General features: G+C 44.1%; 2 protein-coding genes across 5 annotated transcripts in view; one reads left to right on the top strand and one right to left on the bottom strand.

Annotated features, from left to right (window-relative positions):
- Positions 1 to 14,518, top strand: part of sync (syncoilin, intermediate filament protein) — a 43,683-nt gene that overhangs the window by 14,991 nt on the left and 14,174 nt on the right. The window contains exons 3-4 of one of the 2 annotated variants that reach the window (XM_063034832.1): positions 3,250 to 3,374; positions 11,544 to 11,649. In XM_063034832.1, coding sequence (XP_062890902.1) covers positions 3,250 to 3,374; positions 11,544 to 11,619 — 201 coding nt within the window. In that variant the 3' untranslated portion in view covers positions 11,620 to 11,649. Of the gene's footprint in view, positions 1 to 3,249; positions 3,375 to 11,543; positions 12,882 to 14,518 lie in introns of those variants that run through there. The other variant, XM_063034831.1, reaches the window with a different exon arrangement.
- Positions 13,074 to 14,518, bottom strand: part of LOC134338775 (histone-binding protein RBBP4) — a 43,090-nt gene continuing 41,645 nt past the window's right edge. For all 3 annotated transcript variants that reach the window (XM_063034828.1, XM_063034829.1, XM_063034830.1), the window contains one exon: positions 13,074 to 13,527. In XM_063034828.1, coding sequence (XP_062890898.1) covers positions 13,462 to 13,527 — 66 coding nt within the window. In that variant the 3' untranslated portion in view covers positions 13,074 to 13,461. The remainder of the gene's footprint in view (positions 13,528 to 14,518) is intronic.

Genomic DNA, 14,518 nt, shown 5'->3' with positions numbered 1-14,518 from the left:
AGAAGATTCAATGAAAAATACATTTCACGTGGGGGCGCTTGTAATGAGGCCAAAAGACCATAAAGTATAGGAGCAGAATTAGGCCATTCAGCCCATCAATCTGCTTTGCCATTCAATTATTGCTTCAACCCCATTTTCCTGTCTTCTTCCCATAACCTTTAACCCCCTCATCAGTCAAGAATCTATCAATCTCTGCCTTAAATACACTCATTGACAGCCTCCACAGTGGATCACACCAGCTGAGAGGATGGTTTAAGCCAAGGATTCCCAACTTTTTTATGCCATGAATGTATTATGCCATTAAGCAAGGGTTCTGTGGATCTCAGGTTGGGAACCCCTGGTTTAAGCTGATGCTCTCTCAACATTTAAGAACCAGAGCATCAAAGGATATGGCGAGAGGGCAGATGTACGGGGTTGATGGGATCCGGGATCAGCCATGATGGGATGGTGGAGACTCAATGGGCTGAATGGCTAAATTCTGCTCCTATGTCTTATGGTTTTATGGTCTTGCATTTTGGACAAGTATGTGAAAGTGCAGGATGGGGTCAGTTACCTAACTGGTGCTGGTACAGGGAGGTACCCTTTTTCATAGACATTAGTGCTGGTGAAGGTTCTATTTCTGACTGTACTTCTCTTGTGACTATTCAGTCCATCCTCAGTAATGAAAATGGGCGAGGAAGGCCTGTGAAATTTTCAGACTGACACAGCACTCTGCAGGTGGAGACACAGGAGGTGGCAGATACTGAAATCTGGAGCAACAAGCAATCTGCTGAAGGAAATCAAAAGTAGATAAATGTCACAATATAACTCTGGGTTGAGCAGCTTTGAGAGAAAGGAACTGCTGGTTATTCCAGAAGTGGTCATTTTTATCTTGCAATGAAGTATATTTCTTCCAAAGGGATGTATTTCTTAACTTTACAACTTTGTACTGCTGCAATAACCAGTATTCCTCTCATTTTTAGGCATAGTCCTTTATAAGACTGTAAGACATAGGAGCAGAATTAGGCCATCTGGCCCATCGAGTCTGCTCTGCCATTCAATCATGGCTGATCCATTTTTTTCTCCTCAACCCCAGTTCCCGGCCTTCTCCCGTAACCTTTGATGCCATGTCCAATCAAGAACCTATCAATCTCTGCCTTAAATACACCCAACGACCTGGCCTCCACAGCTGCATGTAGCAACAAATTCCACAAATTCACCACCCTTTGGCTAAAGAAATTTCTCAGCATCTGTTTCAAAAGGGTGCCCCTCTATCCTGAGGCTGTGCCCTCTCGTCCTAGACTCCCCCACCATGGGGAACATCCTTTCCACATCTACTGTCTAGACCATTCAATATTCGAAAGGTTTCAATGAGATCCCTTGTCATCCTTCTGAATTCCAACAAGTACAGACCCAGAGTCATTAAACATTCCTCATATGATAACCTGGTGTCGACAATAATTCTTCCTCCTCACCCTCCACCCATGGATGCTGCTTGATCTGCTGAGTTCCTCCAGAACCTGTTTATTGCTTCGGACCAACGTATGTATGTCTAGTGACTCCAGAGCCTTCATTTGTTCTCAGTGCCACCATCAATGCTGTCCTCACCTGCATCTCTCCCATTTTGCATAGGTCTGCCCTCACCCCTTGCTCCTGCTACCATACCAGGGATAAGGTTCCTCCTGTTCTCACCTACCATTTCGCCAGCCTCCACATCCAACACGTAATTCTCCGTAACTTCTGCCATCTTCAAAGGGTTAGGGTTAGCACATCTTTCCCTCCCACCCCGAACTCTCTGCTTTCCACGGGGATCACACCCTATGCAACTCCCTTGTCCATTCATCCCTCTCCACTGATCTCCCTCCTGGCACTTATCCTTGCAAGCAGAACCAGTGCTATACCTGCACTTACACCTCCTCCCTCACCACCATTCAGGGTTCCAAACAGATCTTCCAGGTGAGGCGACACTTCATCTGAGTTTGTTGGGATCATCTACTGTATCTGGAGCTCCCAGTGTGACGACCTCATACATCAGCAAGACCAGGCATAGATTGGGAGACCTCTTCTCTGCTTCATCTGCCAGAAAAAGTGAGATCTCTCTGTAGCCACCCATTTCAATTCTATTTCCTGTTCTCATCCCACTGTGATGAGGCCACACTCAGGTTGGAGGAGTAACACCTTGTATTCCATCTGGGTAGCCTCCAACCTGATGAAATGAACATTGAACTTCCAGTAAATGCCTTCACCATTCCCCATTCCTGATCCCTCTCTCACCTTATCTCCTTACCTGCCCATTACCTCCCCAGGTTCTCCTCCCCCTTCCCTTCCATGGCCTTCTGTCCTCTCCTATCAGATTCCACCCCCCTCTTCTCCAGCCTTTAATCTCTTTCACCAATCATCTTCCCAGCTCTTTACCTCACCCTCTCCCTCTCTCCTGGTTTTACCTTTTACCTACCACCTTTACTTCCTCTCCTTCCCCCAGCTTCTTACCCGGACTTCTCTTAACTTCTAGTGCTGATGAAGGATCTCAGCCTGAAACATCGACTGTTTACTATAGATGCTGCCTGGCCTGCTGAGTTCCTCCAACATTTTGATGTGGATGTGGCAAAGTTGTTTCCCATGATGGGGGAGTCTAGTATGAGAGGGCATGACTTAAGGATTGAAGGGCGCCCATCCAGAACAGAAATGCAAAGAAATTTTTTTAGTCAGAGGGTGGTGAATCAATGGAATTTGTTGCCACGGGCAGCAGTGGAGGCCAAGTCATTGGGTGTATTTAAGGTAGCGATTGATATGTATCTGAGTGGCCAGGGCATCAAAAGTTATGGTGAGAAGGTGGGGGAGTGGGACTAAATGGGAGAATGGATCAGATCATGATAAAATAGCGGAGCAGACTCGATGGGCCAAATGGCTGACTTCTGCTCCTTTGTCTTATGGTCTAACATTTTGTGTGTGTTGCCCAGTACAGGAGCCAAGTTTCCTCTGAACAGTACAAGTTTCTCTAAATATTATTGTTCCCACTTGCTCTCATCACCTCAGCCTTTAACACATTACATACACCTCCCTTCCCTGGTACCCACCGCCAAGCTAACGTGAGGCCACCCGGGTTGTTTGTTGAAGTTTCAATATCATGCAAGTCACTTAGTTAATTCATTTGAGGAATTTTCTGAAATCGCAGCATTTCTGCAAAATGCTAAATGACTCCATTTCTACAGTATTATTGTGAAAACAAATTTCCAAATATTTCTCAATGAACATTTCTCAATGTATCAGACACAGATAAGGGAGTTAGAAGCCAAAGTCAGCATCCTGAAAACAGAGCTTATTATACAGAAGAAAAAGAATGATAATATGAGGATTATGAAGGAGAGCCTGTTGGAGGAATTGGCTGTGTACAGGTAAGTCTGAGTCTGTAACAGAACGGGGGTTGCAAGTTGCATCAATGTCAAAATAATGCCTACTTAAAGGTTTCAGAAAGTCTTTGCCATCAGATTGAAATGTTCTACATGATACTTTAGAAGAATACAGACAATTACAGCAACTGGTGTAAATCATCAAGAATAAAACAGTTGCAGTGTTTTCCTCTTGTCAGAAATATTAAGACTGAAAAGTGAAACTTCTGAACAATTCTTTTTCACATTCAGTGTAGACAAAGTTAAAAATCAGCTGTGCATCGGTTATGTCGACAAAAGGGAGGGAAAACAGGAAAATTAAGGTACCCAACATCACTGTCACCTGTACAAAATCCAAGAACCAGTAAATTCTCTTCTGGTTTTCCTGGAAGTAAAATTAGATTCTCAAACATCAGCTGAATTTGCATATCAGAACTGAATTATACAAATCACCAAAGCTCCAGGTGACAGGGTTTGTGGATATGGCCCAAGTGCGGGGGGAGAGAGGGAGAGACGGAAGTGTGTAGAAGTAAAGGAAAAGCCACAAACACTAGGCCAACAGTGTCAGTAACTGGAACCGTGCAACGAAAGCTAACGCCGATACAGCAGCTCGACAGTAGTAGATTCATCAAAGTTCAAAGTAAAATTTATTATCAGATTACATATGATTAATGTATGTGTATATCAGATTACATAGATGTGTAATATGTGACACCACCAGTGTCAGTAACTGGAACCGTCCAATGAAAGCCAACGTCAATACAGCAGCACGACCGTAGTAGGTTCATCAAAGTTCAAAGTAAAATTTATCATATCTCAAAATTGTATGTGGTGACATACATGTAATTTTTTTTTGCAGGCATACTCAGTAAATCTATAGAATAGTAACTGTAACAGGATCAATGAAAGATCAACCAGAGTGCAGAAAACAAACTGTGCAAATGCAAATATAAATAAATAGCAATAAATAATGAGAGCACGAAAAAACAAGGTAGAGCTCTTAAAGTGAGATCACTGGTTGTGGAAACATTTTAAGATAAGTGTAGTTATCCTCTTTTGTTCAAGAGCCTGATACTAAATAGTTACCGCTCCTTAACAGCATCAGTCTTGGTAGTCTTCTTTCCCAGAACCAGGACAACGGTAAACAGGGAGCTCAGATGATGTTCTGTTTTTGGTCAAGTCTTGACAAGACTGGAACGAGAGGGAGTTCAATATCACCACAATGGAACACCAATTGGCTGGAACGTGCATACTCACGAGGGTGATTGCTGAGCCCACCTGCTAGAGCATGCAGACCCTACGGCAGAGTCCACAGTTGTGACAGGACCCTGCCCGCCCCTCCCCAGGCGCAGCTCACAAGACACCAGACACCAGAGACCTGAGCCTGCTGGAAGTCCTGCATGAGAGACTTGTCCAGAATGCATGGACCGGAACACAGTGATGTTTCTTACTCCTCCCAATCCATGAGGTGCTGGACCCTGGCCCGTGGCCAGTGAGATGCCAGGAGGTGCTGCACAGAATAGACCAGGGAACAATTCAGCAAGCAGGGAAGAGGTGGAGAGAGTGTGTCTGGAGTCAGGGCCGAGGTATTCACTGGCTTGAACTGGAACATGGAACTCTGGGTGGATCTTCATTGAACATGGAAGGCACAGTCTGTATCATACTTGTTGATAGCCTCTTCCACTATGAATGGACTCCATGTAGCGTGGAGCCAAATTGCGGCTCTTGACTTTCAAGGGAAGATCTTCATATGCCAGCCAGACTTTCTCCCCTGGCATGAGAGGCCTCACCTGCTGGCAGAGCTGATCAGCCTCCCAGGCATGTTATTTCTGAGCATGCAGCAGAGAAGTCCTGCCCATCTCCACATACACTTGTAGTGTTGGAACAGCTGTTCAGCAGCAGGGACTCCTGGTCAGGGAAGGTCAGAGGAGGGAGACTGCCTCTAACCCCCAAATTACTGGAGCAGCAGTGCACAAGTGAGGAAGGATGGGCTTTGGATTGGCATTGTCCTCGGACATGTCGAACTGCTGGGACAGAGCATCGGCCTTGGTATCCTTACTGCTGGGACAATAGTTGAGGTTGAAATTAAACCAGGTGAAGAAGGGAGCCCAATGGCTTCACAGGAGTTGAGTCTCTTGATGTACTGAATGTAGGAGAGATTCTTGTGATCTGTCCAAACCAAAAAAGGATGCTCTGTCCACTTCAGCCGGTGTCGCTGGCCCTTCGAGGCCTCCTTGACAGCCAGAGATCTCAGTTCCTAACATTGTAGTTGCATTGAGGCATAGCATTGATGCCTCCTTGGCATCAAGCAAAGAGAAAGAAAGACATTGTGCAGCAGGCTGTCTGTAGAAGAAAGACAGTCTAATGCCAGCTCTGGGTGCATCCACCTCAACGATGAATAACCAGGCTGGATCCGAGTGGGGCAGCACTGGGGCAATGATGAAGCGTCGCTTTAATTCCGAGAACGCTTGGTCTGCTTCACCCGTCCAATGGAATCCCGCAGAGGTCATCTTGGCGAGTGCATTTATGGGTGCTATGACAGAAATGAAGCTTTGGATGAAGCGGCGATAAAAGTTCACAAACCCCATGAAGCACCTGTTTGACCGTAGGTGGTCTGGGCCACTCTGTGACTGCCTGAACATTACATGAGTCCATTTGAACACAGGAAGGGCTGGGTATATCGACCAAGAACAACACCTGTTCTTTGTGGAACTTGCACTTTTCTGGCTTGACATAAGACCATTAGACATGGGAGCAAAATTAGGCCATTTGTCCCATCAAGTCTGCTCCATCATTCAATCTAGCTGATCCTTTTTTCCCCTCCTCAGCCCCACTCCCTGGCCTTCTACCTGTAACCTTTGATGCCCTGGCCAATCAAGAACCTATCAGTTCTGCCTTAAATACACTGAATGACCTGGCCTCCACAGCTGCCTGTGGTAATAAATTCCACAAATTCACCACCCTCTGGTTAAAGAAATCTCTTTTAAATGGATGCCCCTCTATCCTGAGGCTGTGCCCCCTTGTCCTAGACTCCCCGACCATGGGAAACGTCCTTTCCACATCTACTGTCTGGGTGTTTCAACATTTGAAAGAGTTCAATGAGATCCCCTTTCGTCCTTCTAAATTCCAGCGAGTACAGACCCAGAGCCGTGAAAGGGTTCTCATATGATAACCCTTTCATACCCAGAGTCATTCTTGTGAGCCTCCTCTGAACCTTCGCCAATGCCAGCACATCTTTTCTTAGATAAGGAGCCCAAAACTCTTATCAATACTCAAGGTGAGGCTTCACCAATGCTTTATAAAACCTCAACATCACATCCCTGTTCTTGTATTCTAAACTACTTGAAATGAATTCTAACATTGCATTTGCTGCCTTCACCACCAACTCAACCTTAATTCAGTGGTTGGTAAGTTGATGGAAAAGATCCTGAGAGGCAGGATTTATGAACATTTGGAGAGGCATAATATGATTAGGAATAGTCAACATGGCTTTGTCAAAGGTAGGTTGTGCCTTACGAGCCTGACTGAATTTTTTGAGGATGTGCCTAAACACATTGAAGGAAGAGCAGTAGATGTAGTGTACATGGGTTTCAGCAAGGCATTTGATAAGGTACCCCATGCAAGGCTTATTGAGAAAGTAAGGAGGCATGGGATCCAAGGGGACCTTGCTTTCTGGGTCCAGAACTGGCTTGCCCACAGAAGGCAAAGTGGTCGTAGATGAGTCATATTCTGCATGGAGGTTGGTGACCAGTGGAGGGCCTCAGGGATCTGTTCTGGGACCCCTTCTCTTTGTGATTTTTATAAATGATCTGGATGAGGAAGTGGAGGGATGGGTTAGTAAGTTTTCTGATGACACAAAGGTTGGGGGTGTTATGGATAGTGTGGAGGGCTGTCAGAGGTTACAGCAGGACATCGATAGGATGCAAAACTGGGCTGAGAAGTGGCAGATGGAGTTCAACCCAGATAAGTGTGAGGTAGTTCATTTTGGTAGGTCAAATATGATGGCAGAATACAGTATTAATGGTAAGACTCTTGGCAGAGTGGAGGATCAGAGGGATCTTGGGGTCCGAGTCCAAGCTGCTGCACAGGTTGACTCTGGTTAAGAAGGCGTACGGTGCATTGGAATTCATCAGCTGTGGGATTTGAGTCCAAGAGCTGAGAGGTAATGTTACAGCTATATAGGACCCTGGTCAGACCCCACTTAGAGTACTGTGCTCAGTTCTGGTCACCTCTCTTCAGGAAGGATGTGGAAAATATAGGAAGGCTGCAGAGGAGATTTACAAGAATGTTGCCTGGATTAGGGAGCATGCCTTATGAGAATAGGTTGAGTGAACTCAAGCCTTTTCTCCTTGGAGTGGAGGAGGATGAGAGATGACCTGATAGAGGTGTACAAGATGATGAGAGGCATTGACTGTATGGCTAGTCAGAGGCTTTTTCCCAGGGCTGAAATGGCTAACATGAGAGGGCACAGTTTTAAGGTGCTTGGAAGTAGGTACAGAGGAGATATCAGGGGTATGTTTTTATGCGGAGAGTGGTGAGTGCGTGGAATGGGCTGCCGGCAATGGTGGTGGAGGCAGATATGATAGTGTCTTTTAAGAGGTTCCTGGACAGGTACATGGGGCTTAGAAAAATAGAGGGCTCTGGGTAACCCTTGGTAATTTCTGAAGTAAGTACATGTTCGGCACAGCATTGTGGGCCGAAGGGCCTGTATTGTGCTGTAAGTTTTCTATGTTTCTAACCTGCAAGTTAACCCTTAGGGTGTTCCACACAAGGACTCCACTGAAATACTGTTACGTCATGTCAGAGTTTACTTTCTCCCCATCATATTTCAAGTTGAACTTGGTCATATGGTGATCACTGCCTCCTAAGCGTTTCATTACCTTAAGCTCCCTAATCACCTCTGGTTCATTACATAACATCCAATCCAGTATAGCTTTTCCCTTAGTAGGCTCAATGACAAGCTGCTCTAAAAAGCCATCTTACAGGCATTCAACAAATTCACTCGAGATTCATTACCAACCTGGTTTTCCCAATCTACCTGCATGTTAAAATCTCCCATGACTATCATTAACATTGCCCTTTTGACACCTTTTCTATTTCCCATTGTATTCTGGCTACTGTTTGGAAGCCTGTATATAACTGCCTTCAGGGTCCTTTTACCCTTGCAGTTTCTGAACTCAACCCACAGGATTCAACATCTTCCAATCCCATGTCACATCTTCCTAATGACTTGATGCCATTCTTTACCAGCAGAGGCAAACCACCCCTCTGCCTGCCTTCCTATTCCTCTGATACAATGTGTAACCTTGGACATTCAGCTCCCAACTACAACCATCCTTTAGCCCTGATTCAGTGATGGCCACAACATCATACCTGACAATCTATAAAAGTGCAACAAGATCATCTGCCTTATTTCTTACACTCTGTGCACTGAGATGTACACTTTGAGTACTGCATTTGCTACCCTTTTTGATTTTTGTATCCCTAATCCACTGATACTTACCCTGCTGGCTGCAATTTTGTCCTATTATCTGCCTGCCTTTCCTGACAGTCTAACTGCACGATCTCTTTGCTTTTTTTTTTACCATCTATCCTATCCTGAGTCCCTTCACTCCTGTTCCCATCCCACTACTGAATTAGTTTAAACCCTCCCCAAATACTCTAACAAACCTGCCCATGAGAATATTGGTTCCCTCAGGTTCAGGTGCAACCTGTCCCTTTTGTACAGGTCATATCTCCCCCAGCTTCTACTGATTTCAGTTTCTCCTGCACAAGCTTCGGTCCGGACTGGCCTTGTCGTTCCGAGAGTATCTGTTGCACTGCCAGTCACCTCTCCCAAAGCAGCTTCAACTGACTAACTTCTCTCCTATCTGGCCAATGAATGTCAGGGCCAAGATCAGCTGCTTTCTCTCAGCTGGGTCCATTTTCTTCAGCTGAGTGGTGGACAGGGTGTGTGTTATGGTCCAAGTGCGGAGAGAGACACACTGAAGTGGTTCAACAGTTCACTGACTTTTAATGGGAACTGTGCAGAAATGAAGGGAAAACAATAAATGCTAGGCCAATGGGGTCCATTAACTAGAACCATCAAACTAAAGCTACTGGTGATACAACGGCTTGGCGTTTGATATTCAATAAATACTGCTCCTTAAACCAGCATCACTCAAAACACAAGCCTTTCTCAACCTATTTGCCATAGAGAAACCCTTGAAATAATAGGTCAATCAATAGGTCAATGGGCAAATTTAATGTCAGAGAAATTTAAACAATATACATCCTGAAATTCTTTTTCTTCATAAGCATCCACAAAAACAAGAGTGCCCAAAGAATGAATCACAGTTAAACATTAGAAACCCAAAGCCCCCCCCCCAGCTCCCCCTCCCACACACAAGCAGCAGCAAGGCAACACCACCCCCCCCCCCAAGCAGCAAAAGTGCATCGGTGCCCCTCACCGAGCACTCGAACGTGCAGCAAAGCATCAGTAAAGACACAGACTTGCAGTACCCCAAAGACTACACGTTCACATACCACAGGCTCTCTCTCGCCCTAATAAGGGAAAAAGATATGTCTCCATCTCACAGCAGGAACAACTTGCTGATTTATGATGTTAAAAGTCTGTTGCATTGCTTTTTCTGAGCTCTGTGCCCAGAGAGCTCAGGTCTCTGGACACAAAGCCTACGGCTGCTCCTGATTTTCTGTGTTCTCCTGTGACTCCTCAGTCAGGGGGACCAGCCTTGATTTGACCCTCCAGAGCCACAAAAATCCAGCACCCTGAAGGCAAGCTGGACCCGAAACTTCAGGTCCCAGGGAACCCCAGCATAAAAATTATTATACCTACAGCTCCTGGTAAGTTAGTGTAACCAGTAAGTTGTAGATATAATAATCCAAACATAATTGTCAATGCTCTTTTGTGTAGAGAATGAATTTTTAGCCAACTTTTCTTGGGGTGGGGGGAGAACTTGTAGTTAAGCCTAGCTTACCTTTCTTGAAATTAATCTTTCTCTCCCTTTTATAAATTTTAAAAACTCATAAGACAAACATAATACATTTCTCAATTCTGAGTTGAACTTGAGATAAGCACACACAGATTTCACCTTCAACTGAAATGAGATGATTTCTGTCCTTGCTTTTGATATTTGTTAAACAAGAAAAAGCTTGCTCACACATGCAAGAAGTTGAAAACTGCAGCAAAATGTTCATTGCTTTCCTATGAATAGCAGGATAATCTTTTACAGAAATCCAGAACCTTTCCAGGGGCAGGTCAGTAAATTTTATCTCAAGTGCATGATCAGGTACATCTCACAAAGTTCTTCCTCTTCTCTCAAAGTCAAGTTCTCAGGCTTAGCAGAAGATTCGGAGAAAGGGTCAATATGTTAATTGGTCACATGGTGTAGATGAGTGCACAGGCTTGAGTTGGTTGAAAAAGTAGCCAAAAAGGTATATGAGGGTAGGACATCAATGTTGTCTATTTGGACCTTAGCAAGACCTTCAACAGGGTCCCATGTGGTAGGCTGATCTGAAAGGTTAAATCCCAAGGAATCCATGGAGATTGAGTCAGAGGCTGGTGGTTGAAGGGTGTTTCACAGAATAGAAGCCAATGACTAGTGGTGTGCCACAGGGGCCGATGGGCAAGTTTTATTTAATCTATGTGGAATGGATTGCCAGAGGAAGTGGTTGAGGCAAGAACAATAACTTTTAAGACAGTTGGACAGGTACATGGATTGGAAATATTTAGAAAGTTATAGGCCAAATGCCAGGAGTGGTATCTTGCTTGACATGGACCAGCTGGTCAATGGGCCTGTTTTCCTGTGGTGGACCTCCATGACCAATTCTCTACATCTATGCTGACCATTATGGGACACATCTTTCAGTATTTGTTAAGGTTCCATGTGGTATTTGACTTTATAACTGATTGTCCCATTTCATTTAGAACTGCATTCTTTGTTGGCAAAGCCTTTCTTGTGTTTAAACATTTTTAATGATTCTTTTGTTGACATTTGAGGTATGTGTTATAACCATTTATTTCTCTTCAGCTTATTATTTCCAATTGCATTAAAGTCTCACTTGAGAAGTGATACATATCAACCGCACCCAGCCGCCTTTAAAGTCCATTTCCTAAACTAAGCTGACATCTTTTGCTTCAGTTCAGATCTGCTGAAAATATTTTTTTCTTTGCAGGGAGTGTTTGACTACTTGTGGAAGTCTGATTGACTCTTCAGACAAGGCAGATTTAAAGAATTTGAATCCTAAATGAATCAGCAGCTGTAAAGACGTGTACTTCAAGGTATTCAGCATGGAACACCCCCTTTGGCCCAGTTTATCCATGCCAACCAAGTCAGCAAGTCCCATTTGTCCACTTAACCTTTCCTGTACGAACACTGCAACTTGACCCACTCCCAAAGCCTCCTCTGGCAGCTTGTTCCATCTCACTGCCCTACACGAAAAGGTTGTCTGACAGATTCCTTTTCAAATTTTCTCTTCTCACCCTAAATTTAGATTCTTACACTGTAGGAAAGACTGACCATTCACTTTTTCAATGTTCCTCATTATTTTATAGACCTGTTGCATCACACTTTGCTCCCCCACACTCCAGTGAAAAGCCCGGTCTCTCCTTATGACTGAAAGCTTCCAGTCCCAGGTACTGTCGCCATGCTCTTTCCAACTCAATGACAGCTTTCATTTAGCTACACACAACATTCCAAGTGTTGTCTCATCGACCTTGTGTGCACTTGTAATGTGACATCTCAACTCTGATCAGTACCCTGATCAATGACAGCAAGCATGTTAAGTGCCCTCACTAACACTCTGTCTACTTTCAGGGGCCTACATACTTGTACCCTGAGGTGTCTCTGTTCTACAACCCCCCTGCCCCCTAGGACCCTGGCATTTGCTGTGCAAGTCTTGCCTTGGTTAACTTCCAAAAATGCATCACTTCACACTTCCCCAAGATAAAATCTATCTGCCATTTACTAAGTTGATCTCAATCTCAACCCTGTCCATTGATGTTGCCTGGTTTAGAGGATATCTGCTATCATGAGAGGCTGGATAAACTGGTTTTCTCTGGAATGGCAGAGGAGATCTGATAGTTTATAAGATTGAGAGGCATAGATAGTGGGGTGTGGCCACTGTCGCATGCAAACAGCTACGGGGAGCCACAGGTGAGAGCTGAGTGCCAGGTGGGGACCAAAGGTGGACTAACCGCCCTGAAAAGGACAAGACATGTTCCCCCACCAGAGTATATATTGTAGAGTACATATTGACTTCAAGACTTGTATTTAAGTAAAGGCAGGACAGTTGCCACCTTCAAGTGTTTGCAGTGCATCTTTAGAAGTTAGATACTAATACCAGCCAGATTAAATGAGGGAGGTTGCAATTATACATACAGTTTTGATGATTCTTCTTCCAACGAATGTAGATTTCGCAGACTGAGTCAGCATTAAATGACCATCTCTCCCTTAAGGAGGTGGTGGCAGAGAGCTACTGCCTTGAACAGCTGCAGCCCTTGAGTTGTGGATATACCCTTAATGCTGTTTATTCTAACCAGCGTGAAAGAATGATGATTCAACTGGCTGCTTAGCAGCTGATGCAGTTTTACTGGTCACCATTAGATCAAACAGCAGATATGGATAGCTTTTCACTCCAAACCCTTTTCACCATAGAATCAACTTGCAACAATGCAAAGAAATTTACACTTCATATTTTGTGTAGAAAAACATATTTTTATTGGGATTGATGCATATTATATTTAGCAAGACCCTCTCACAGAGAATATTTGATTGTATTTCAAAGGAAACAATGTAAATGTTGCAGCATTCGGGGCAAAAGCCTTTAAATACGTATTGTACACAACAGGAGAACAAGCTGCTTCCTTCTACTGGTCAAATAGAAATGCAGACATGTCTGCAAAATGGGACATTAGGCTTGTGGGGTAGAAGCAAACATTTTCAAAAGGAAAAAGGGGTCCTTACTGGAGGACATACTTCTATCCAAACTCCTGCATTTGGAGATGGTACTTAGACACCGACAGCTTCTCCCAATTCAGCATTAACAGAATAGCAAGTTTGTATAGAAAAAGGCATTTGAAAGCTAAAACCAGCTACGAGCCTTGGCCTTCAGGATCAGGGGCTCCTTCTGGATCTTCATCATTGTAAATATTTTCAGCCTGTGGGGAAAACAATCTTGTTTAAATATTAAAGCAGCACTGAAACTAAAAGCATTAATACCTATTGCCTCTCAGATGCACGTTCCAAGTGTCACTAACCAAATAAACACATTGCTTTAGAAAAAGTCTACTTGGTTGCTGTACTCTTCTATAGCATTGCAACTCTTGTACTCATTGTCATATCCAATTAAGTGATTAAACTATGAGGAAACTATATGTTTGTACATGGAGGTCCCTCTGTTCTACAACACTCCCCAGGGTCTTCCATTCACTGTGTACAGGGCAGCTTGGTTTAAAGTCAATCCACACCTGCCCAAGTTAAATTCCAGCTGCCATTCTTCTTCCCAGTTGATCACAGTATCAATTCTGGTGCCATTCATCAACTTACTAATTACATTCTTATCTAAGTCCTTAATATGCAATAGCAGAGCCAGCACCTGCAGCACACACTGGACACATACCTCCAATCTGAAATACAACTCTCTACTGTCGCCCTCTGACTGCTACTGTGAAGAACAAATCCATATCTCGCAAAACTGCCTCATCAGTGGCTGAAAAGCTGAACAGAAATCAGGCCATTTGGAAACCCTGGCACGTGTCCCTTTTATACGAAACAACATTTTGCACAGGTACCCCTTGGGAAGTGTTTCATTATCAATCTCCCTTCCTGTAAAAATGCAGCAGTAACATATCCCATGGCATTTCACAGGAGCTGGGAAGAGGGCCAAGTGGATAGACACCGATGAAATTGATTAACTTCACTCTGCAAAGTAGAATTGGCCTCTCTTTCCCATCTTTTGAGAAATTCAAAACTCAGATGGATTAACTCTAGACACTATGCACTGCTTCAGCCATTTGAACACATTAGTTGTGCTTCCCAACTGTTAAGACAACTAGTTTGCAACTGCCAAACAGATGGGAAATATAAAATATAGAACAGAGGTGGTTGAGAGGCTTAATTAGAATAAATAGGAAGAATATCTTCCTTGAT

This window comes from Mobula hypostoma, chromosome 28 (assembly GCF_963921235.1).
Source record: "Mobula hypostoma chromosome 28, sMobHyp1.1, whole genome shotgun sequence".
Classification (NCBI taxonomy): domain Eukaryota; kingdom Metazoa; phylum Chordata; class Chondrichthyes; order Myliobatiformes; family Myliobatidae; genus Mobula; species Mobula hypostoma.
The sequence above is the reverse complement of the archived record's forward strand: the minus strand, read 5'-3'. Positions and strand labels throughout refer to the sequence as shown.